This window comes from Nyctereutes procyonoides, unplaced genomic scaffold (genome assembly GCF_905146905.1).
Source record: "Nyctereutes procyonoides isolate TBG_1078 unplaced genomic scaffold, NYPRO_anot_genome, whole genome shotgun sequence".
NCBI lineage: Eukaryota > Metazoa > Chordata > Mammalia > Carnivora > Canidae > Nyctereutes > Nyctereutes procyonoides.
Window position 1 is genome coordinate 2,355,427 of NW_026575041.1, and position 25,152 is coordinate 2,380,578.

Sequence of the window (25,152 nt, forward strand, 5' to 3'; positions counted from 1 at the left end):
AGTGGGGAGGGGGTTTGTGCCGCCCAGGGCTGAGCCCGGCCTGGTTCTACTCTCAGGGAGCTCCCTGTCCAAGCAGGGAGATGGATATAGATGAACCGTTTTGCTGAGTTAGAGTAAGAATGGACATTGAAGATCCAGCGTGAGTAGAGAGTTACCCTGCTTCCCAGCTCCCTGCTTTCACAGTACTGGGAGGGCTGCATAATTCATTCCATTTCATAGAGGAGAATGTAGAACCCTAGGGCAGTTAGGTGACTACCCCAGCTCACACGGCTAGGAAGGGGCATAGCCGGGGACCGTGTGGCCCATGGCTGGATGGTTAGTCTGGGCAAGAACTCTGGATGCTTGGGTCCTAAGACTCAGCATGAGGTGGCTAAAGAGACTGGGGTTGGGGCACCTGGGTGGCGCAATCTGTTGCGTCTGACTCTTGGTTTCAGCTCTGGTCATGATCTCAGGGTTGTGAGCTTGATCCCCACATCAGACTGTGCTCAGTGGGAAGTCTACTTGAGATTCTCTCTCGCCCTCTCACTCTGCCACTCCCCCTGCTCCCATCCTTGCTCATCCTCTGTCTTTCTCTCTCTCAAATAAATCTTTAAAAAAAAATAAAGATACTTGGTCCCCACTCTGCCGGTTTCTGGCTGTGTGACCTTGGGCAAGTCAAAGTCACCTCTTGGACTTGACCACTTCATCTGTAAAATGGAGATAATGATACCATCATCATAGAGCTGTGATTGTGAGGCAGAAATGAGGCCATATCTGTGCTTAGAGGACCCTGGAGGACAAGGGGAGGATTGGGCATCTGGGCCTTTCCTTGGGAGGCCCTTCTGGCCCTTGGTACTCTCCCAAACTCTCCATCCTAGGGTCGGCCCAACTGGTGTTCCCTCCTAATGGAAGCTGCCCTGCTGTTTTAAAGGCCTTTGAATCACTGAGGATAGCTGATCTGACTGTAGCTGGGGCTCTGAGGCAGAGCCCAGTGTCTTCTCACTTATCAGGAAACACAGCTGGTGGGAGTGGGGCAAAGCTAGTCTCCTCCCCTCCCTCAAGGGAAAGTCATTCGCACCCCCTCCACCCCTGAGTTCCTAGCACAGGAGCTTACTTTCATGAGTGTGTCTCACTGTTGACAGGTTTGGGGACAGACCTAGCCCCAAGTCCCTGAATCAGAGGAAAGGGATCACAGGGAGGTGAGCATACTGTGAGCAGAGGGGTGAGCAAGAGTTGGATCAGGCAAGCTGAACAGGCCTTGGACTCCTATCTGCTCAGCAGACATTGACCCTGGGCACCGAGGTGACCAAGGCAGCTCAGCTCCACTGGTTGAGTCCCTCCCCTGAAGGCCTCCAGGGATAGGGACAGGCAGGATGCCGCAGACATGGACACCCACACTTCCATTGCCACATGCAAAGAACAGACACTCGATCAGCAGGCCTTGATGGCTGGAGCCTGAGACAAGGTCCAGACAAGTGCCCCGGCCAAGCTGAGGCCTGGGAAGAAGAGTGGAGAGGGGAGAATAAGCCCCAGAGATCTGGACTCTGAGGAGGCCTTGTTCAGGACCTCTACAAGGACTTAGAGGATACCCAGAGTGGAATCCCTCACCCGGAAGGGAGCTTGTTGCAGCTGGTGCCATCTGGCGAAGGCTTCCTGGATGAGTGGGCCAGAGGCATAGGAACTAGTGGCAAGGGGAAGTAGGTAAACTGAGTCTCAGGGAGTCAAACACAGAGAAGGCATCCTGTGGCTGGCTTCTAGCAAAGCCTTCCCATGGAATGGGGCTGCCCTGTAAGGGGTGTACACCCTATCCCTGGAGGTGTGGGTGCAGAGTCTGGGTGACCCCTCAGGGACTCTATACTGCAGACCGTCAGATTCATAGAATGGAGGCATTAGGGATCCCTGGGTGGCGCAGCGGTTTGGCGCCTGCCTTTGGCCCAGGGCGCGATCCTGGAGACCCGGGATCGAATCCCACATCAGGCTCCCAGTGCATGGAGCCTGCTTCTCCCTCTGCCTATGTCTCTGCCTCTCTCTCTCTCTCTCTCTGTGTGTGTGACTATCATAAATAAATAAAAAATTAAAAATTAAAAAAAAAAAAAAGAATGGAGGCATTAGTTCCTGGGTGTCCTTTTCCCATCCTTAAAATGGGAAGAAGAAGAATGTCTACCTCACAGCATGGTCAGAAGGATGAAATAATATATGCTTAGAACAGTGCTTGGTGTGGAGTAGGGCTCAATTAACCTTCTTTACTGGGGGAACTGGGATCCAGCCTTGTCTGAGAATGGGTGAAACCTGCCCCCACCTGCTGTGTGACCTTTGGCACTAACTTCACCTTTCTGAGCCACCCTATCGTCATCTGTGGTGGGAGGTCACAGTTTCCACTCTCAGGGGTGGTGTGCAGCCCAGTCTGGTAGGGTCTGACCCCATAGCTCTGAGCCTGAAGGAGGGGTTTTCACAGTTGGCAGCTGGGGTGGGGCGGGGTGGGGGGGGTGGGAGGGCTGGGCTGGAGGCATCTTCCTTTGCAAATGTGAGAGGTTATTGATTGAGTCCTTTTCAGGAGCCCAGTGGGTAACCACGGAGTAAACAGGAGATCCTCAGGTCTGCCAGCAGCCATGGGGCGGTGGTGGAGGAGTAAGGGGCACACTCTGGAATGGAGGGCATTTCAGATGTAGGGGGAGGGTGCTCCCTGCACAGGGAGCATGTGAGTAAGCATCTGGCAGAGTGGAGGTCTGTGGTGCTTTGAGGTAACAGCCAGCAGCCCTGGAGGGTGGGAGTACAGGCCTCGAAGGCCAGGGATTGGGTGTGGATGGGCTCTCTGGGTCCATATGACTGTAGGTGGCGGGGTCTGAGGGGAACAAGGCACTGCTCACCCTCTGCCTTCTGTCCCCCAAGGACATGCGGAAACACGTGACCATGACCCTGCTGGACACAGAGCAGTCGTATGTGGAGTCGCTGCGTACCTTGATGCAGGTGAGGTTCGAGGCTGGACCAGGCCCCCGAGAGCAGCCATTCTGAGTCTAGGAGGCTGTCAGACATGTGGGAACAAACCCATTTTGTGGATTGAGACTAGAGAGGAGAGATGGGATACATCACCACCCATGGAGAGTGCCCCATCATATGACTACCCCAGAGGAGGAAGCCCCCTCCAGGGCAGGAGAGAACATAGAGGGGACTTAAGGCCAGATAGGCTACCCCAGGGCAGGCACTCCCTCCTTTTACTGTCCTGCCACCTCCCCTAGCAGCCTTGTGCCTGAGCTTAGATCTGTGCCCCCGCCCGCTGTCCCCCTCCTTCCATCTTACTCATTGACTGGGAAAATATTTGTTGAATAAAATAAAATGTTGAGCCCCTGCTGTGTGCCAGGCCCTGTGCCGGGTATAGGAAGCACAAGAATGAGAAGAGAGACGAGCCACTGCCACAGGACCTCATAGTCCTGTGGTGGACATAGTTGAGTATGTGGTCACTCTCAAAACATTGAGGGGGCACCTATGAGGAATGGGGTCAGGGATTTTCCCTGGAGGAGGTGCTGGCTCCCACCCCATCTGTCTTCTCAGCAGCAGGAACAGCATGTGCAAAGTCCAGTAAGGAGAGGCAGCACAGAGCACAAAGGGTTGGTCCTATGGGGATGCTGGGGGAGCCAGCAGGAGCCATGTGGTAAGGAGCCATGTGGTAGGGGTCTCAAATACCAGCAAGAAGGTTTGGACCCTGCCAGGGGCCCTGAAGAGTCTGTGAAGGGCTTTGAGCAGGGGCAGCATGTCATGTGATTCATGCTTTACAAAGTCTGTCTGACTGGGGGGAAAGTGGGCAGCAGACAAGATGGTCAAAGGCCAGTGAGGGCAGAAGCACCGGGGAGGGGAGTAGGGACAGGTATTTAGGAAGCGAACTGGTCAGGCCAGGTCGGCTGTGGGTTGAGTCCCGGACTCCTGGTCTGGGTGACCGGAAGCACAGTAGGAGCCCCGCCTACTGTGAAAGTTGGGGTGAGATGGCAAGGTCTGGGTCAGATGTGGAAAAACCCTGGAGTCAGGATGCACATGCGGGCCTGGGGCCTAGGACAGAGAATGTGGGTCCAAGCTGATGTGGGGCCTGGCAGGCACAGTGGAGGACGGATTTACTCAAGCCATCTAGGCTGAGTGAGAGCAAAGAATAGAAGGTAGAGCTCTGGAAACATCCAGAGTGTTCATTCGTTTACTTCACAAATCTGCCCCGAGCATCTTCTGGGAGCAGACTGCATTCTCTGTGAAGGTTCAGCAGTGAGCATGAGTGATGAGATCCTGTGTCCTGGAGCCCATAGTTTATGGCAGACACTGACAGTAACCAGCCAGACAGACCATATGTGTGGACAGATAGGGTACAAGAGTGCATGGAGAGTGTACCTGTAACACCTGACTCGTTCAGCCAGCAAAGGGAAGAAATTCTGACCCATGCCACAACATGGATGAACCTCGAGGACATTATGCTAAATGAAATAAGCTAGTCACAAAAGGACAAATACTGTATGATTGCACTCCCACGAGGTACCTGGGGTAGCCAAATTCACAGAAGCAGAAAAGTAGAACCATGGTTGCCAGGGGCTGGGGGAAGGGAAGGGGGAGTTAGTGTTTAATGGTTTGGGAAGCTGAGAAGGTTCTGGAGATGGATGGTGTTGTCGGTTCCACAACAACATGAATGTATTTAATGTAAGTCTGCTGAACAGTATGCTTAAAAATGATTAAAATGGCAAATTTTATGATGTATATTTTGCCACACAGGAAATACACTGCTTTTATGTATTAAAAGTAAGGGCACAGAAAGATGAGAACACAGGATGGGGGGCCTGCCCTGGGGTCACAGGCCAGGGAGAGTTTCTCTGAGGTTGGGATGTTTAGCTGACCTGGAGGATGGGTAGGAATTAGGCAGGGGGAGAGCCCAGCAGGGAATGGTTCTGGCTGGGGGTGCAGTAGGAACAAAGGCCGGGAGGTGGGAGGAAACATGAAGCAGTTAGCCCTGGAGGGGTGGCCAAGGTGGCTGCTGCCTTAGGTGCTGGCCTCTGTTGAAAGCACAAGGAAGGCATAGAAGGGACATGACTAGAATGCCATCTTTAAGAGATGCCCCTGGCTGCCAGGCGGCAGTGGTTATGTGGGGGTCTGCCAGTGCGTGGGGTCCTTTGTCATCCCCTAGGTGGGAGTGGAAGGCATTGGGGTCGGGGCTGTCCAAGGTTTGAGTCACTTGCCTCCCTGCTGGGTGATGCTAGCCTACTCCTCTTCTCTGAGTCTCGGTGTTTCTGTTTCTGTGTGTAAAATGTGATGAATCGTACCCATGTCCCATCGTGAAGATGAACAGGTAATGAGGCTGCTCACAACTTGCTCACGTATAGGAGGCTGGCAGGACCTGGGCGTGTCTCTCTACCTTCAAATCTCCTGGCCAGTTCAGGGCTGCAGGTGCGGAGGCTTGCAGGACCTGCATGTGGAAGAGCTAAGGGAGAACAGTTCTCAGGAGGCCAGGTTGACAGTGTTGGTGGCAAGGGGTGGAGATGAGCAAGAGAGTGTCAGCTGACCCCAAGGACTGTCACACAAGGCAGCCAGAAGGACCAAGGTCCAAGCCTGACCACCAGTGTTCAAACTTGGCACTACGTCTTGAGCGGCCATGTCACCTGGAGCGAGTTACATAACCAGTCTCTGCTTCAGCTTCCTTGTCTGCAGACTGGGAATAATAAGAGTACCTACCTCGAGTGCAGATTACAAGAGAGACGCACGTATCATTTAGCATCCTGCCTGGCAGATCTGCATGCATGTGTATAAAATCACATCTAATCCTTGCATTAAGGTTGTGAGGTAGATGTTCTAACTCCCTCTTCAGATGAGGAGATGAAGGCTCAGAGAGGTTAAAGAAACTGCCCAGGGTCAAACTTTTAAGTGGTATTGTAGTCCAGGACACAGGATCTCATCACTCATGCTCACTGCTGAACCTTCACAGAGAATGCAGTCTGCTCCCAGAAGATGCTCGGGGCAGATTTGTGAAGTAAACGAATGAACACTCTGGATGTTTCCAGAGCTCTACCTTCTATTCTTTGCTCTCACTCAGCCTAGATGGCTTGAGTAAATTCGTCCTCCACTGTGCCTGCCAGGCCCCACGTCAGCTCGGATCCACATTCTCTGTCCCAGGCCCCAGGCCCGCATGTGCATCCTGACTCCAGGGTTTTTCCACATCTGACCCAGACCTTGCCATCTCACCCCGACTTTCACAGTAGGCAGGGCTACTTTATAAAGGCAGAAATCCCATTCATGAGGGCCCTACACACATGGCCCAAAGGCCCTGTCTCCAAATGCCAACACGTTGGGGATCAGGTTTGAGCATAAGGATTCTGGGGGAATACAAGTGATAATACTAAGTGCTGACATTTATTGAGTGCTGACTATGTGCACTTTACATAAAGTTACATCATATAAGTCTCATTGTCACCCTCATTTTACAGATGATGAACCTGAGACATGGAGGCGTAAAGCCTCTGTTCAAGGTCACAGAGCCAGGAAATGCCACACTTTGGGTTGAATCCCTGTCATTGTGACTCTCTGGTGCTCCCTCTCATCAGCTAGTCTACACTGCCCGAGCAAAGGTGGTATTCAAGCTGAGACTGGACTCCACAGCCCTAGTGTTCTCTCGCAGTGACCACTGCCCCCCCGCATCAATTGATATTGTTCCTGCTGGCCAGGAGTTTCTTTCTCTTTTTTTAAATTGAGGTATAGTTGACACACGACGTTACAGTAGTTTCAGGTGTAGGCCAGGAGTTTAAAATGAAGAAATAGAATAAATAAATAAATAACAAGGTTAACAGCCAGAGGTGATGGGATTTGAACCCACATCCTAAGGCTACACCTTTCCTCAGTGTCCCCCTCACCCTTTGAGTCTTTCTTCGACCCCTGAATTCCCAGCTAACAACCTCCCTCTTCCCTGACCCAGCACCCTTCTTCTAGCACTCCTGACCTTGTCTTTCTTCCCACAGTATTTACTGCCTTCTAATACTTGTGTGATAATGTCATTATTTACGGTGCTTATTTTCTGCCTCCCTGCACTGAAGTGTCAGCTCCACACGCACAGGGGACTTGTGTCTGCCAGGAGCTTAGAAGGTGAGGCACTCAGTAGTTGCTCAGCAAGTATGTGGTGAGTGGGTGCAGGTGTTGGCTCCTAGGAAGTTCCATATCGGGTTCTCAGCTCATTCTTTCCTCCCACTGTGGGCCTGCTTCTGTGTGTGGTGCAGTTTAGCTCCTCTCTGTGGGAGAGCACCCCCCGCCCCGCCTCACCCCGCACAGAGAAGGCCTTAGCCTAGATGCAGTAAAAGAGGAGGCTCCCTGCCTGTCTCCTCACCGTCACCCTCGTGGCCTTTTAAGAATCCCCAACTGGGCAAGAGGATTCTGTTGAGCTTCACTTTCTTGAGGCTGCTTTATAAAATACGCCAATTTTAAAATATGTTTAATTTAAATTTTACCCCAATGTTGCATTACTTTTTCAAATACCAGTTCTTGGGCTTGTAGTTACAGTTAAAGCCAGTAGTGGGCGACCGCTCTGTGAGCCCGCCTGCTGCTAAGCAGGTTCTCTCCATTCTCAGGAAACAGAGGTGAATGCAGATTTGAGGTGAAAAAGAACAGTTTTAATCAGACTGACCAGTAGATCTGAAAACTGAAAACAGTGCTCAGATAGTGGCACTGAAGGCCTCCCATGCCCCTCCTTGCTCTGTTTTCCCTACAGCATTTCTCATCTTTTAACTCTCCATGTGTAACTGCTTCTAAGATACCTCCTTCGCAATTTAACAGCTCTGAAATCCAGGTTCATCCTATAACTGATGGCATATAATAATAACTGAATTGGCAGCATTTTTTTTCTTTTTCTTTTTCTTTTTAAGATTTTATTTATTTATTCATGAGAGACACAGAGAGAGAAAGGCAGAGATTAGGCAGAGGGAGAAGCAAGCTCCATGCAGGGAGCCTGGTGTGGGACTCGATTCCGGGACTCCAGGATCACACCCTGAGCCGAAGGCAGATGCTCAACTGCTGAGCCACCTGGGTGTCCTGGCAGCAGTTTTTTTCTTAAAGATTTGATGAAATGTGGCTTATTTTTGTTTCTTTCTGTATTTGTGTGTTTCTTCCTACCAGACTGTAAGCTCTACTAGGGCAGGGAGTTTGGTCTTCCTTGTTCACTGCTGAACAGAGTGAGTGCTCAATAAAATGTTTGCTAAGTTTGTGTGTGTGGGTCTCCCAGGAGCCCAATCTTCTTGCTTTCCTCACTCCAAGCTCTGCTTGTTCATGCATCTAACAAACCTTTCCTGAACCCCCATCTTGGGCTAGGCCCTGGGCTGCACAGCGAGGGGTGTAGGGATAGGTCTTCCATCTCCCTCCTAGAGCTTGGAGTTTCATGCGGGAGATCCGGGAGGCACAGCCACTGAGTTACAGGCCCAGGTGATTTTGTGTGCACCTGTGCCAGTAGGTTGGGGTCCATCCCTCTGAGGGTACCCACACTGACCCTGTGGGTCCCCCAGGGCTACATGCAGCCACTGAAGCAGCCAGAGAACTCCTTGCTGTGCGACCCGTCGCTGGTGGACGAAATCTTCGACCAGATCCCTGAGCTCCTGGAGCATCATGAACAATTCCTAGAGCAGGTGCGGCACTGTGTGCAGACCTGGCATGCCCAGCAGAAGGTGGGAGACCTGCTTGTCCAGTCGGTGAGTGGCCCAGCTGCCTACTGCCACAGCCCCCACAAACTGGGGTGCCTCCTGGAAGGGGATGGCTCCTACTGAGGACCCCTCACCCACACCCACTCCACCTGGACGCTGCCTCTAGTCCCGAATCCAACCCTAGAACTTGAGCAAACACTGGCACTAACTCCAGCCCTTGGGTTGACCTGAACCTGAACACTGCCAAACCCCAGAGTTGGCTGGAGCTGGCATGGACCCCAATCCCAACCAGACACTGACCCCGATCCTGGACCCAACTCTGGTCACTGGCACTTGACACTAGTCCTGACCTTGAGCTGGTGCTGATACTGACCTCAGCCCTCACCTTGACTAGCCCTTATCTCCATCTGGCATTTTAAATATTTTATTTATTTGAGAGAGAGCATGAGCAGGGGGGAGAAGGCACAGGGAGAGGAAGAATCAGACTCCCCACTGAGCAGGGAGCCCAATGCAAGGCTCAATCCCAGGACCCCGGGATCATGACCTGAGCAGAAGGCAGACCCTTAACTGACTGAGCCTCCCAGGCACCCCTCCATCCAGCATTTTAATAAGATAGCTGACTATTTGGTACTTAGCCATCATTCTAAATACATTATATATATCCACAAGTCTAGGAGAAAGGTGCAGTTAAGTTACATCTCTATATTTAAAGTGGATGGGTCTGTAGCATAGAGAGAAAGTAACCAGATTAAAATCATGGTTAGTGAGTGATAGAGGGTTCAACTCCAGGAAATGCGGCTCCAGTGCCCACACTCTGCCCTACTCTTTGCCCCCTTTCACCACAAGCAGACCCCCGCCTGTGAGCTCTTCAGGATCCTACAGTAGTGAATGGGAAATTAGAAAAGGCATTGGCTTCAAAATTCAAAAAGAACTGTAAAAGCAAAACTATTAAACGTTTAACTAAATGGCTGTAAAAAACGTAGCATACCATTTTCTTTAATTGTTAAACTTAGTATTCATTTATATGAACTTAATTACATTTGAAAAAACTTAAGTGACATTTTGTCATTTGGCCAGAATTCCCAAGAATGCATGGTGATGACTGATAAATCATAGGCGAATACAAACTAAATGGTTACTCAGAGCCAAATAATTTCAAAAGCAAAATTATAAAACTCCTTCCAAAAATTGTACTAGCAAAAAAAAAAAAAAAACCAAAAAACAAAAACCTTATCTATTTTTGTGAGATGTGGATGTCTTTTCATGTGTTTGTGATGATGGGGGTGGGCCTTGGGCCTAAGAAGATTTTAGAAGGTGCCTGCTGACCTAGAACTGATGTGACAAGAATCTTGATGGGACCCCGGTTGAGTGCTGACATCTCCAGGCCATCACCACCCTTAGTGTCACCAGGCTTATCCCCTGTCTGGACTTTGATGCTGATCGTGGTCTGACTGGAGCAGAAGCCCCGACCCCAGGGAAGGCACAACAAAGAATGCTCTACCGCAGGGTGGGCTGGGGGGTAAGGGCTGTCTTCCTCTTCAAATTGCTGCAGCCTCTGCCCTGCAGCACACCCCAGGCCTGGGGAGGAGGACAGTTAGTGCCTTTGAGACAGAGACGCTTGTTGGTCCAGAGGGGCCAGAAACAAAAACCACCACAGGTCACCTAACCCGTCCATGTTACAGCCAAGACAGGAACCAGGGTGTCCCAACTCCTAGCCAGGGCCTTTCACATTTAGCCCAGCTGTCTGCTGGCCATCAGGGGTTAGCCACCAGCTGTGTGCCCCCACAGAGCAAGATTTTACTGGACAGGGTGGGTGTCTGTATCTCGTACCTATCTTGCAGAGAGGAGATCTGTCCTGGGGGGATCAAGGGAGGCCAGAGGCCAGAGGCCAGGTGTGGTTCCAGGAAGAGCCCTAGTCAGGGCAGGGAGTGCTTTCTGGAGGAGGCACAGGTGGAGCTTAGCCCTGAGAGTAGGTGAGATTTGATGTCTAAGGGCATTCTGGTGGAATTACATGAGCAAAGGCCAAGTGACTGGAATGAGTATCTCTCAGAGGACAGTGAGGAGAGAGACCTGCCTGGCTGGATTTAGCGGGGTTGGAGACCAAGGAATGGAAATACCCAGCTGGAAATGGGAGAGCCTGTCCACAGGACACATCTAGGCATATGTCTGTGTATACACAAACCATAGGTAATATATGTGGATGTGTGTGCACCCATGCACACACCTACTCACATGGTCACACATACCACATGTATACACGACAGGAGCACATGCTCGATCCCTTAGAGACCATATCATGTCCAGTTGGAGGGAAAGGCTATTGGCTTGTGAGTCACTGGAAACCAGGACAGGATGAGGTGGAGTAAGGGACACCTTGAAGATCCCCAACCTGCCTCTTCATCCACAGTTCTCCAAGGACGTCCTGGTCAACATCTATTCTGCCTACATTGATAACTTTCTCAATGCAAAGGATGCCGTGCGTGTGGCTAAGGAGGCAAGGCCCGCCTTTCTCAAGTTCTTGGAGGTATGGTGTGCTAGCTCAGGGGGATGACCATGACCCTCACCGTGGGCCAATTTTGGCTGGGCGGGGGGGAGTGGGGTGGCAAGAGCTCCCAGGCTGGGCTGGAGGGACTAGCTTGGGGTTTGCCCCTGGACATTCCCTTCTTTCCATGACATTCCTCACACGGGTGCCTGTCCACCTTGTTTCTGGTTTCAGCAAAGCATGCGTGAGAACAAGGAGAAGCAGGCGCTGTCTGACCTCATGATCAAGCCTGTGCAGCGGATCCCACGCTATGAACTTCTGGTGAAGGTGGGCATGGGGTTGGGTGGGCAAGGGGGCAAAGCCAGGAGGCATGTGAGGATGCAGCGGGCTGGGAGGCCCCTACCTGGTTGGGCCTGATATCAGAGTCTTCGGGGGTTGGGTTGGAAAAGAAATTCTCTCTGCAGTCCACCTATAGTCACTCCTGTTCCAGCAGTCAGTGTGGGCACCCAGGGCCTGGAAGGGGCAGCAAAGCAGAGGTCTTGTCCCCATTCCTAACCCAGGACCTCCTGAAGCACACACCTGAGGACCACCCAGACCACCCACTCCTGCTGGATGCTCAGCGGAACATCAAACAGGTGGCTGAACGCATCAACAAGGGTGTGCGGAGTGCTGAGGAGGCAGAGCGACATGCCCGTGTGCTGCAGGAAATTGAGGCTCACATCGAGGGCATGGAGGATGTGAGTGCCCCCCACTCCACCCATGGCTGTGTTTGCATCTGTGGTCACTTGGAATCACAGTCACGACCACATCCACAGTCGTGTCTTCAGTGTGTTCACATCCATGTCTGCCAGCATCCCCACCCATCTCTGGCCATATCCATGTCCTCTTCCCTGTCTGTGTCTGGCCACATGTCCCACCACCTGACAAGCACACTATTAGGAGGATAGATGGGGTGTTGCTTCTATTGGCCTCGCCCATGGGGTGGGGCCGAGGGGTCGCCAGGGTCTGGGGAGGAGGTGGGATTAATAATTGGGCTTCAAGATGTTTTATCTGTCCTGCCCCACAGCTCCAAGCCCCTCTGCGGCGGTTCCTAAGGCAGGAGATGGTCATTGAAGTGGTAAGAAGTGTCCCATTGTCTACCCACCTGTTCCCATCACCCCACTTTGTTCACATTTCTGCTTACACCTGCTGCCCTTGGGCCTCCCTGCTCTTCCCCACAACAGGAGTCCCAGGTGGAGTCCCAACTCTGCCTCTGGGCATCTGGGGGAGAGCCCTCACCCCTCTCTGGGCCTGGCTCTCCCCTTGGGCACGGTGGGCAGGAGGGTGGGCCTCTGGACATGAGTCCTGCCTCGGGCTCCACAGAAGGCAGTCGGTGGCAAGAAGGACCGGTCCCTCTTCCTATTCACGGATCTCATTGTCTGCACCACCCTGAAGCGGAAGTCGGGCTCCCTGCGGCGCAGCTCCATGAGCCTGTGAGTGACTGGGGTGGGGCTGGCCTTGGGCAGGGGTGAGCAGCTGTCTTGCCTTGGCCACAACACCCCCTTGGCTCCCCACAGGTACACGGCAGCCAGCGTCATTGACACAGCCAGCAAGTACAAGCTGCTATGGAAGCTGCCTCTGGAAGATGCGGACATCATCAAAGGTGGGGCTGCCCCGGGCCCACCCCAGGGTTCTGGGTATCCGGGCCCTCCTCTAAGAACTGTGACCAGGCTGGCTGCCTACCCATCCTCTTTTCCGCTTTGGGGCCTCATTTTCCCATCCAGGACAAGGGAGGGGGAGGTGGCTTGCAGGATCAGTTTGCCTACCACAGAGCCACACCAGGACCACCTTCTGACCCGGCAGGACCCTAACCTAGGCTGGGGTGGTGCAGGGGTGCAGACACCCGCTGCTTGCCACTGACCACTGTATAAGCATCCTGTTAGACCACAACATGCTGCTCTGGTCCAGCAGTTTTGCTCATAGGGAGCAGAGATGCACTCAAGTCAGTCCAAGCACGAGGCTGGTTGGAAAGATCCATGTTGTTTGGGGCTGAGGCTGTTAGGAGCTAAGGTGGTTTCAAAGAGCTGCTCCTCCTGCTGTGTACATGTGTCTGTGTCTCCTTCTGTGTGTCTGCTTGTTTTCACTACTCCGCTTTCTTTGCTTCTTCCTTCCCCCCAACTCCTGTGATCCGTCATGGCCTGTTCTGCATCGTGGTATTTCTCTCTAGCCACTCCAGGGTCTGAAGTTTGCCTTTCTGAGTGGGGCGATTGGTCTGGAATGGTGGTGTGGGCACCTCTGGGCCAGCAGGCAGTTTAGGTCCAGACTCTGTCCCTAGGCTCCCTGGTGGCCCCCAGGGTAAAACCAGGCCTGCCTCACATGGGCCTGTATGTAGGAATACAAGTTGATTATTGGTCTAATTTGTCTTTTCTCACTGGAGCACAGGCCAGTTGATAAAATGATTACCTTTAGGTCAGGTGTCTACTCCTGTCCAGTCAAGTATGGTGAGAGTGAGACAGGGTCATACGGAAGAACACATGGCTGCCCAGGCAGTGAGGGTTGTGGGGGGAACAGTTTCCTTCAGAAGGAGTAGGAGACAACCCAAGCCTTAGCTTGTCTAGTACATTCCACTGCTGTCTACTCTGCCCATTTGTGGGTTACTGGCCCAGGGTGTACACCCCCAGCCAGGCAGTGCTGGGTGTGGGGATGTTGAGCTGGCCTATGGGGCCAGCTACTTGGCTATGGTCAGGTATGGGATGGGACTAGAGAAATCCAGAGCATCAGCTCATTCTCCCTCCTTTGTGGGGGAATTGAGTCCCTTGGTCAGCAGATTTGACCGCCTGAGGCTCTGGCTGCCCGGCTGACTCCCCTGTGGAGGCCGCACCACTGCAGCTTCCAGTGTCAGCTGGAGCCTGCATAAGTTGTAGAGCTGTCTGCTGTTTATGCTTTATGCTCTTCCAGGGAGTTCTCCAAGGGACCAGCACCCTGTGCCAAGTGGCTCTGCATCAGGCAGTCCCCTGTTCCCAGGCCTGGTGTTTCTTTGCAAGTTGCCTGTCACTTTGTTCCTTGGATCTCAGGGTTTACAAGCTCTCAGCTTGTCAGGCCACTCCCCACACTGAACTGCAGACTGTGAGGGAGGGGAAGAATGTCTGTCCAAGCCTGACCTTGTCTGCCTCTGTATCTACCAATGGCCTTCCTCTGTCCCCACCAGGGGCATCCCAGGCCACCAATCGGGAGAACATCCAGAAAGCTATCAACCGCCTAGATGAGGACCTGACCACCCTAGGCCAAATGAGCAAGCTCTCCGAGAGCCTTGGTTTCCCTCACCAGGTCAGTGCCCTCTGCCTGAGGCTGGGGCAATGTGGGTGGTGGGGTCCACCAGACCCTCTCTGAGGGAGAGAGAATAGCCTTTTCATTTGCCCAAGGAAGAAGTCACTCACCTCTGTCACTTACTGCAAGGGGAAAATACAGCCTCACTGCAGCTGAGGGAAGTGACGTGTTCCAGGCCTGAGGGTGGAGACACAGCTCTGTCCCCAGCTGAGGGAGGAGAGAGGGCCCATGGTGTCGGTGGGGGTGAGGGGTGGGCTGGAGGCCAGCCTACCTCCTCCAGTGGGGAGACAGAGTCCCATTTTCTGTCTGAGGGGAGAGGCAGGGCCCCGCTTGCATTCTCAGGGCAGGAGCAGACTATGGGGAGATGTCAGGGCCTAAGGCCTGGGTCCTCCTCCCGGCAGAGCCTGGATGAAGCGCTGCGGGACCTCTCAGCCGCCATGCACCGGGACCTGTCGGAGAAGCAGGCACTGTGCTATGCACTGTCCTTCCCCCCTACCAAGCTGGAGCTGTGCGCCACGAGGCCTGAGGGCACTGACTCCTTCATCTTTGAGTTCCCTCACCCTGATGCCCGCCTCGGCTTCGAGCAGGCCTTTGATGAGGCCAAGAGGAAGCTGGGTAAGCCAGGCCCATGCTGGTGTCCTCCTTCTAGCACCTCCAGGCAGTGCGCCGTACCATGTAGTGATCTGTCAGAAATCCTGAGTCCTGTGCTTTGGTCCCTGCTGCTGGGAGGGTGGACTGAGACTCCGACAGAGAAGCTGGGGACTCTGCCAGGGCCTCACTGGCAGGGAGGGGACTCAGTGGATAGGGTGAGTGAGCTCAGGGCAGGGGTGCTACTGTGGGAGAGGATGCCAGGACCCCCCCTTCCTGCCCCTGCCAAGCACATACAGTGTGAGCAGGCCCTGGAAAGCTACTCATCAGGGTCCAGGGCTTAGAAGATCCTTCGGGACCTCTGAGTCTGCCTCCTGCATTGTACAGCCGGGAGGATTGAGGCCAGGGACATGCAGGGCATAACCTACAGGCACCTCCTTTTTCCTTGAGAGACCCTGAAGAGCAGGGGAGGAAAGGAGATGGTCACGGGTGAGGTGGATGCTAACTAAGTATGTCTGCTTGTCCTCCTCTGCTACAGCATCCAGCAAAAACTGTCTAGACCCTGAATTCCTGAAGGCCATCCCCATCATGAAAACCCGCAGTGGCATGCAGGTGCGTGTGGGTGCCTGGGTCACGCGAGTACGTGTATTCACAGCCAGCATGTGTTCACATTTTTTGTTTTGTGCACATCAGGTATATGTCTTGAACATTACAGTCACCCCCTCTGCCTTTGAGTGTAAAACTGTGCACATGCACATGGATACTACACGTGTCACACATGTGGGTATGGCCACGCCCATGTGTGCATGTGAACAAAGGTTGTCTGATTAACATGAGATGTCTAAGTTATGTGCTTTTATGAGTCTGCATACATCTGGACACTTTTCACATTTGTTACCCATACATATATGTGGTCACATTAGGGTTTATATGTGTGGGTGTGGGTGCACATATGTGTGTGAATGGATGATACCTACATCACATGGACACATATGCATGTGATCTGTAGAGTGTCACATGTGCTGTGTGTGTGTGTGTACATGTATATTGGGAATTCATGCACACCCGTCCATTCTGCGAGTCAGCCTGGAGAGCAGTGGGGAGCCACCAGCAGTTCCTCATTTATCTTCCCCTGTCCACTGGTGCCTTCTGCAGTTCTCTTGTGCGGCCCCGACCCAGAGTAGCTGCCCCGAGCCCATGCCTGAAGTGTGGGTGTGCAACAGCGATGGCTACGTGGGCCAGGTGTGCCTGCTGAGCCTGCGTGCTGAGCCGGACGTGGAGGCCTGCATTGCCGTCTGCTCTGCCCGCATCCTCTGCATTGGCGCAGTGCCAGGTCTGCAGCGCCGCGGCCACAGGTGAGGCCCTGACCCTAACCCCGATGTGGTGGCAGTCTTGTCTGGTGGGTGACGCGGGGCCTAGTGGGCTTGCGGACGAGGTGGGAAGAGCCCTGGGTCCTGGCGGCCTTCCTCCCGACTCCTGTGTCTCACAGGGAGCAGCCTGCCTCGCTGAGGAATCCCCCAGAGACAGCAATGGAGACCCCCGGTCCAGAACTGGACGTTGAAGCCACAGACGAAGAAGCAGTGACACTGGCAGAGCCTGGGCCCCAGCCCTGCCTGCACATCTCCATTGCTGGCTCGGGGCTGGAGATGACACCAGGCCCCGCCGGAGGGGATCCCCGCCCGGAATTGGTGCCCTTTGACAGTGACTCTGATGATGAGTCTTCGCCCAGCCCCTCGGGAACCCTGCAGAGCCAAGCCAGCCGGTCCACCATCTCCTCCAGCTTTGGCAGTGAGTGCCCAGCTTGGGGCTGTCAGGCAGGATGGACTACACAGAGGAGGGGCAGCCCAATAGGTACTGGTGGGTGAGGAGGGACCAGCATAGGCAAAGGCGTGGAATCAAGTCTCAGGATGTCAGCACACAGAGCAGTGGGCAAGGCGGGCAGCGGGTAGTGGGCCAGTCGGGCCAGATCCTGAAGATGTCAGAAAGCCCAGTTGAGTAGGTGAGATGGAGTAGGGGGTGGGGTGGTTGACCCCCCATCCATGATGTGGTGGTGGTCTGGAGTGGGCCAGGTCAGGAGTAGGAGCCCGTAGCATTGACCTGTCAGCGAGCAGAATAACTAGGCCTGAGCCCCACAGAGGCCTCGGGGAAGGGAGAACAGCAGTGGGAGGCTCTCAGGAGGGACGTGGCCAGGAGGGATACATGGAGGGGAGATAGGGACCTTGAAAGTTATCTTGGGCCTGGCAGAGGGGAATGGAGGGAGAGACCTTTGTCTCCCTCAGATGAGGAGACCCCGAGCTCCAAGGAGGCCACGGCAGAGACGACCAGTTCAGAGGAGGAGCAGGAGCCCGGCTTCCTGCCACTGTCTGGCTCCTTCGGGCCTAGCGGTCCCTGCAGCACCAGCCCGATGGATGGGAGAGCCCTTCGCCGCTCCAGCCATGGCTCCTTCACCCGGGGCAGCCTTGAGGACCTGCTGAGCGTTGACCCCGAGGCCTACCAGAGCTCTGTGTGGCTGGGCACTGAGGATGGCTGGTAGGGACAGGAGAGGGGCTGGGGACACGGTGCCAGAAGTAGGAAGGCTTTGGGTCAGACCTCAGGAGCACTGCCAGCCTGGGCTGCCAGTGGGCCTGAAACCCACGGGGAGGCTCTGGGATTTCAGTACCTCGCGCAGTACCCGGCAGGGAGGAGATGGTGGTGGAGACAGAGGCGGAGGGATAACTTGAGGGACTGGCATACGCAAGCATTTGTCACAGGTGCCCACCTCCGATCCACAGTGTCCACGTATACCAGTCCTCCGACAGCATCCGCGACCGCAGGAACAGCATGAAGCTCCAGCACGCAGCCTCTGTGACCTGCATCCTGTAAGACCCCTGGGTAGTCCTCCTGGCTCCAGACCCTTGTACACACGCAGGCCTCCTTTTGTTCAGGTCTCCCTGCTTTGCTGGCCCCTTCTCTCTATGGAGGCTGGAGGCCAGAAGCCTCGTCCTAGGCTAGCTGTGCCTCCCACACGCTATGTGACTGTGGGCAAGTGTCTACCCCTTGCCTGCAGTGGTGGTCTCTCAGGAGCCATAGCCATTCTATGATTGCCTTGGCCCCAGGTGACCTCCTCTGGCCTCCTGAAACCCCTGACTCCTCCTTCTTTTCCCTGCTTAGGTATCTGAATAACCAGGTGTTTGTGTCTCTGGCCAATGGAGAACTTGTGGTCTACCAAAGAGAAGCAGGTGAGTGCCTACCCCACCCCACCCAGCTAATGTTGCTAGTGTTGGCACTCTCTTCTGAGCAAGGGTGGGGCTCTGGGGCCATGAGTCTGGAGACGTGGCTTTGGGCACTTCTCAGGCCCTCTCTGGGCTTTGGTGTCCTCATGTATAAATGGGGTGTTTAGCATTTCATTTCAGGGTGTGGGAGTGAGGCTCCAGTGCAATAATAGACTGAATTTACTCTGTTTTTCTTTATCCCACTCTCACTCCAGGCCATTTCTGGGACCCCCAGAACTTCAAGTCAGTGACCCTGGGTTCTCAGGGGAGCCCGATCACCAAGATGGTGTCTGTTGGTGGGCGGCTGTGGTGTGGCTGCCAAAACCGAGTCCTTGTCTTGAGCCCTGACACGCTGCAGCTGGAGGTAGCAGTGGCAGGGGGTGGGGGGAAGGGGACAGAATTGATTTGGTGTAAGCCTGGCCCATGAGAGAGGGAGATGAGACCATGGGGGCCATAAAAAAGCATCTCTCTGTCCAGGGAGAGGTCAGTGATTGATCCAAAAACCCTTCAAGCTCTAAAATTCTCTGATCACAGAATCATTGAGTTTCCGGGGAAAAGGAAGCCTCATTTTAATTCCTGAGGATTAAGTGGGGTGGGGGTGGGGGGCTTCCGTGAAATTCAAGCTTCCACAGGTTGGTCACCTTGATCAAGGAACAAGGCTGCCTGTGCTATTAGTCCAGGTGGGCTTTCTAGAGAGGTTTGGAGTGAGTTGTAGGTGGGGGAGGTAGGCACTGGTGGAGCATGCGCAGGGAGAGCCAGGGAAGGCAGGCCTGTCAGTCACCCATCTGGTCTCTCCCTGCCCCCGCTACCAGCACACGTTCTACGTGGGCCAGGATTCCAGCCGCAGCGTGGCTTGTATGGTAGACTCCAGCCTGGGTGTATGGGTGACATTGAAAGGCAGTGCCCACGTGTGTCTCTACCATCCAGACACCTTTGAGCAGCTGGCTGAGGTGGATGTCACACCTCCTGTGCACAGGATGCTGGCAGGTACTGACCTCAGTCCATCACTGCCCATTCCTTCCAGCCTTTCTGCGCCCTCGTTGAGGAGGTCGAGCCAAGGCGAGGATTTGGCCTCAGCTCTGGTCTGTCTCTCGCGCCCTAGGCTCGGACGCCATCATCCGGCAGCACAAGGCCGCCTGCCTGAGGATCACAGCGCTGCTGGTGTGCGAAGAGCTGCTGTGGGTGGGCACCAGTGCTGGCGTCGTGCTCACCATGCCCACCTCACCCAGTACCGTTAGCTGCCCACGAGCACCCCTTAGCCCTGCTGGCCTAGGCCAGGGACATACTGGCCACGTCCGCTTCTTGGCTGCAGTCCAACTGCCAGATGGCTTCAACCTGCTTTGTCCAACTCCACCACCTCCCCCAGACACCGGTGGGTTTGTGCATCCTACCCTCACCCAGGGATCCTGGACTCTATTTAAGAATCCTCCCTGTCCTGCCAGGAGAGATTTTAAGAGGGAAGAGGAGTATAATACAGAGCTGGACGTGGCATGTGTGACAGGAAATAGGCTCTAAAGATGCCAAAACAAAACCTTTTAGGATAGGGTGTGTGTGTAAGACTCTATCCAGAAGTGTCACAGTAGACAAGGAGTGAAGTATAAGAACTGTCACCCAGGAATTAGACTCTGGCACAGCAAGGGATGTATACAGCAAGAATTAAAAGAGAGGGCAGCCCCGGTGGCGCAGCGGTTTGGCGCCGTCTGCAGCTTGGGGTTTGATCCTGGGGACCCCGGATCGAGTCCCACGTCAGGCTCCCTATGTGGAGCCTGCTTCTCCCTCATGCCTGTGCCTCTGCTCCTCTCTCTCTGTGTCTCTATGAATGGATAAATAAAATCTTTAAAAAAAAAAAAAAAGAATTAAAAGAGAACCAGAAATGATGTCTAGGGCAAGACGTCCGGAAGTCAGGAAGTGATGTGCAGGGTGGAAACAGAAGTAGCACCAGCAGGGAGAACACAGAATGGCAGGGAGGACAGAAGTGGACTATGAGGATTAGAAAGTGAAACATGTTAGGAGATGGCATCCATCAAGTTAGCCAAGTCTTGCTTTGGGCAGGAAACCAGATTCCCAAGAGGAAGTGGCTGTGGGAATCAGGGAACAAGGAAGCCTTGGGCAGGAGGGGTCTGTGCCCAGAAAAGACCTAAGCTCCCTAGCTGGGAAGGGGCTGTTGGAAGCAGGAAGCGGTTTGAGGAGGACAGTACATGTGCAGTAACCAGTAACTGAGAGAGAGAGAGAGAGAGAGAGAGAGAAAGTGATGTGGCGGCCCTGGGAACTTACATCACTCTTGACTAGAAAATACAAATCAGAGGGACGCCTGGGTGGCTCAGTCCTATGAGGACTTCCGACTCAGCAGTAGGGGTGGTGGCAGTAGCGAGACCTTGGGCTGGGCTTTTGACTCAGGGCGTGATCCCCAGGTCGTGGGATTGAGTCCTGCATCAGGCTCACTGTGGGGAGCCTGCTTCTCTCTCTTACTATGTCTCTGCCTCTCTGTGTCTCTCACGAATAAATAAATAAAATCTTAAAAAAAAAAAAAAGAGCAAGAAAGTACAGATAAGAGGTAAGAAGTTGTGTGACTGCCAGGAAGTGGGTATTTCCTTCCAAATAAGTTCTTCGCTAACAGAAAGTAGGATCCCCCACAGAAACTGTGCCTGTCTTTCTTCCTGTCTTGTGGGGTGTGGCCCTTAGGAGACAGCACAGCCACCCCCAGGCTAATGGATCCTCTCCCTTCACCCCCCAGGCCCTGAGAAGCTGCCATCCCTGGAGCACCGGGACTCCCCTCGGAACCGAGGATCTGCCTCAGCCAGGCCAAAAATGCTGGTTATCAGTGGAGGTGACGGCTATGAGGACTTCCGACTCAGCAGTGGGGGTGGTGGCAGCAGCGAGACTGTGGGCCGGGACGACAGCACAAACCACCTCCTCCTATGGAGGGTGTGACCCTGTCCACCATGGCGCAGGACTTGCCCGCCCACCTGCCCTCAGCCCGCTTGCCTCTTCCTAGCCCACACTTCCTAGCAGACTCTGACCAGGAGCGTCCCACCAGGGGCACGTCCATGCCTGCGTGGGCTCCCTCCCATCCCCACAGAAGTATTCCTGATGGAACACCTGCTGGCCGGTGGGCCAAGGCCTTTCCCAACCTTCTGGATGCTTCGGTGCTCCCATTCATGATGGGGGTGCAGTAGGGGGCGTGTGGGCTGCCCAGGACCTCTGTCCCTGGAGCTTCTACCAAAGACACGGCCGGGCCTTGACCCCACAGGGCTGGGGAGGGCCATGTGCAATATTTGGAGGGTTTTCTGGGGGCAGTGGGAGGGCTGAGGATGAACCCTTTCCCATGTACAGTATTTATGTTCCTTTTTAGATGTGTACCTTCCCAAGCACTTATTTATGCAATGACCTGGGCAGGGGGTGATCTGAGGAAGTAACAGAAGGGAAAAAAACCCTAATCCTGCTCTGGGGGCCACCTGGGACCCTAGGCAAGCCTTCCCGGAAGGACCAGTCCCCCTCATTGTATTTGCGCACATGTGTGCGCATACACATGGGTTCGCATGTGCGTGCCCACGCACACACACACACACACACACACACACACACACACTGCATGTTCAGGGCACTAAAAGATTGCCTCTTAACATATACTTTCCACAGCCTTGTCCTGATAGGGCTGCCCTCCAGTATCCGGAGACCAGGAACAAGCACCCTCAGTCATCCAGAACAAGACAAGGACTGGAGTGGGCAGCGACTCCCATCTGGGGGCCTCCCCAGGCCTTGGCATTTCCTAACTTGCTGGCAGTGCCTTTAGTCGTTTCCAAATTTGCTAACACTGATAGGGACCTGGCCAGGGGTCTCTCCTGGCCTGAGCAGGAAAGAGGAAAGGGCCCATGTCCTCCTCAGAGTTGGCCCCCAGCCCCTTATGTCTCATGCACTGGCATGTATGGTCATCTTGGAAGGGTGGGCCCGGGAGCCCCCTCACTCTGACCATGGAGACCCTCTCTCCACACCCTTCCTGCCAGGGCAGTCCCTCCAGGAAGAATGCCCAACGCCGAGGGGCTGGACATGGCCTGGTCACCTGGGACCCACTTGAGGGCAGCCTCTTCCCTGCTCCTGAGGCTGCAGGAGCCAGTCTGACTCCCAGCCCCCTCGCTTCAGCTACAGCTCCAAAGGTCTGGTTTCAGATGGGGTTTGTTTGGCTCTGTTTTTGTTTGGGGTGCGTGGGTCATTGCGGTCTTAGATTATGTTTCTGTTGCTACCAGTCATGTATTAACTTTCCTTGGATGATGAATTTTAAAGAGTCAATAAATAGAAACACCAAATGACTGCTCCCCATCAGTGGCACAGTGGCCTCCAGCCAGTAGTCTCAGGGCTCCCCAACTGATGGGCCTCCTGGCACCCACTCACCTGCCCAGATGGGAGGGCTTAGGGACCCAGGAGGGTGCTGGGATGGCAAGGCTGACACTTGCTGTGTTATTCTGGGCAGGTTGCTGCCCCTGTCTGGGCTGTAGTTCTCTCCAGTTCACTGCTTTGTAACCAAGGCTACATGTTAGAATCCCTTACAGACATGTGTGAATAGAAAGCATGAGACATAATCATACATCCGTGTAAGTAGACATTCCCAGGCTCCCCACAGCTTCTCAGTCACTGGACCTCGGATGGGGCTTGGGAATCCGAAGGTGACACAAGTCAAAATGAGGAAGCAAGTGAAAAACGAGGCGACCAGCGGTACGGCTCTTCCAGGAAATGATGTTCTGCAGCAAAGCCTCATATGAGGCTGGGGAATCTGACAAAAGCCAAGGTGACGTCAGGTTTTGGAGCAAGGGGAGAATCCAAGTCTGTCTGATTTCTGGTCCAAAGTGATGTGTCATTAAATCAGACATGAGAATGGAAAAGCCAACCCCAGGGCACCGGCCGGTCCACACAGGCAGGTCTCTTCCCACCAAGTATACCCACAGAGCTCAAGACGGCAACCACCCGTAGAGGACAGAGCATGCCTCTGCTCTGAACACTCTGGAACATTCTTCAGCCTAAGTGATTAACACTTTACACAAATCGGTTGCTGAAGGAGGAGTGCAGGTTCATGCTTGGCAAGCTGGTGTACACACATCTCGGGTCTGCTGGGCCCTCAGGGCCATAGGACGTGCATGGAGCATCTCCCTGCAGCACCACTTCACTTGGAAGATCTGAGGAGGAGGGGATTATATTAAACGTGTATATTCCAGAGTAGAAGGCAATGTTCGTGTGGAATTTGTGGTGAAACAAAGCAGAAAGAACACAGGCTTTGAAGCTGAACAGAAATCTTGACTTTGCCACTAACTAGCTACGTGGCCTTGGATGAATTGCATCCCCTATAAGCCTTCATTTTCCCATCTGTAAAATGGGGCCAGTCCTTTCCTCCACAAAGATTAGCTCTGAAAAAAAAAAAAAAAGATTAGCTCTGAAATAAAAGGGGGGCTAATTAGTGGAACCACTTATTAAATAGTTGTCAGCACCATGGCCCAGATACTGGAGCTCCATCTCAGGACACTTGACCTCTCCACCTTGAGACTCTGCTTCCTCGCTTGCTGCCAAATGGCTGCTGTTCTCACTGCTTCACAGCTTCTGTGGCCTCGGGGCCTCTTTGCCCTCAACATAGGAACCTGGCCAGACTTCAGTTTCAGCACTTGACGCTCAAGGCCGGGTCCCCAGCATTGTACAAGCTCGAGTGCCTAGCAGGATTGGGCCTGGCCCAGCCAAGTGTTACTTAGGAGGTCACATCCCAGAGCAATGGCCGGCCTGTGGGTGGGTGCTCAGCCCTGAGCCAGGCAGCTGTGGGCAGGGAGGTCCTGGGATGAACAGCTATCAGGCCAGAGGCCCAGGGGAGAGTCCTGGAAGAATTTGCTCCTCTAAAGCAGTAGTTGTCAACCTTGGCTGCACATTATAATCACCTGAGGGGCCCAGTCCACATCCCAGACCAATTAAATCAGAATTTGGAGGGTAGGACCCAGGTGTCACTATTTTTCAAAGGAACTATGTGGAAGTATGATGTTTGGAGAAATGCACAAATTATTTGCGTGGGGCTTGATGAATTTTCATGAGGTGGACACCTCCAGATCAAAAAACCAAATATTCCATTGCTCTGAAAGCTCCTCATGAGCCCCCTCCGTGTCTACCCTTCAAGGGTAACCACCACCCTGCCTTATGGCACCATGTTTTCATTTTGCCAGCAGAGGTGGAGAACCAGGGTCTGGCCATGGCTGGCCATTGGGGTTAGAGGAAGTGGGGCTTGGGTTGGGGATGAAAGCAGGATAGCTTGAGCCAAGGCAGTCAGAGGATTGAGGAGTCCATGGTGTAGGCCCAGCTGGAGCAGAGGAAAAGGCAGGCAGGGAAGCCAGAATGTGGGCTCTGGGAGAGGCAACTTCATTTCGTTCTTTGCTCCATCCCCAGGTTGCCTGTAGTGCCTGACACTAACAGTAGATGTGGAATTAAATCTAGAGACTTCAGCTGGGGTCCTCCTCTGGGTCTTTTTTTTTTTTTTTTAAGATTTTATTTACGGGGATCCCTGAGTGGATCAGGAATTTAGCACCTGGCCTGGGGCGTGATCCTGGGGACCTGGGGTCGAGTCCCACATCGGGCTCCCTGCATGGAGCCTGCTTCTCCCTCTGCCTGTGTCTCTGCCTCTCTCTCTGTGTGTCTCTCATGAATAAATAAATAAAATCTTTTTTAAAATTTATTTATATGACAGAGAGAGAGAGCACAAGTAGGCAGAGTGGCAGGGAGAGGGAGAAACTGGCTCTCCACTCTGATGTGGGACTCGATCCAAGGACCCTGGGATCTTGACCTGAGCTGAAGGCAGACGCTCAACGGACTAAGCCACCCAGGCACCACCCTCGCCATCCTCCCCAGGTCTTAAATGTTACAGGATAATAACCCCAGCTCCCAG

General features: G+C 53.8%; 1 protein-coding gene across 2 annotated transcripts in view; it reads left to right on the forward strand.

Moving 5' to 3' along the window:
* Positions 1–22,558, forward strand: part of ARHGEF17 (Rho guanine nucleotide exchange factor 17) — a 60,520-nt gene extending 37,962 nt beyond the window's left edge. Inside the window, exons 2-21 of one of the 2 annotated variants that reach the window (XM_055320392.1) lie at positions 2,869–2,946; positions 8,484–8,666; positions 11,026–11,142; positions 11,335–11,427; positions 11,661–11,837; positions 12,167–12,217; positions 12,463–12,572; positions 12,657–12,742; positions 14,288–14,406; positions 14,808–15,021; positions 15,533–15,606; positions 16,150–16,349; positions 16,484–16,782; positions 17,274–17,523; positions 17,766–17,852; positions 18,145–18,212; positions 18,461–18,609; positions 19,058–19,232; positions 19,348–19,617; positions 20,980–22,558. In XM_055320392.1, the coding sequence (XP_055176367.1) occupies positions 2,869–2,946; positions 8,484–8,666; positions 11,026–11,142; positions 11,335–11,427; positions 11,661–11,837; positions 12,167–12,217; positions 12,463–12,572; positions 12,657–12,742; positions 14,288–14,406; positions 14,808–15,021; positions 15,533–15,606; positions 16,150–16,349; positions 16,484–16,782; positions 17,274–17,523; positions 17,766–17,852; positions 18,145–18,212; positions 18,461–18,609; positions 19,058–19,232; positions 19,348–19,617; positions 20,980–21,176 (2,997 nt within the window). In that variant the 3' untranslated portion in view covers positions 21,177–22,558. The remainder of the gene's footprint in view (positions 1–2,868; positions 2,947–8,483; positions 8,667–11,025; positions 11,143–11,334; positions 11,428–11,660; positions 11,838–12,166; positions 12,218–12,462; positions 12,573–12,656; positions 12,743–14,287; positions 14,407–14,807; positions 15,022–15,532; positions 15,607–16,149; positions 16,350–16,483; positions 16,783–17,273; positions 17,524–17,765; positions 17,853–18,144; positions 18,213–18,460; positions 18,610–19,057; positions 19,233–19,347; positions 19,618–20,979) is intronic. The other variant, XM_055320393.1, reaches the window with a different exon arrangement.
* Positions 22,559–25,152: the final 2,594 nt, after the last annotated feature.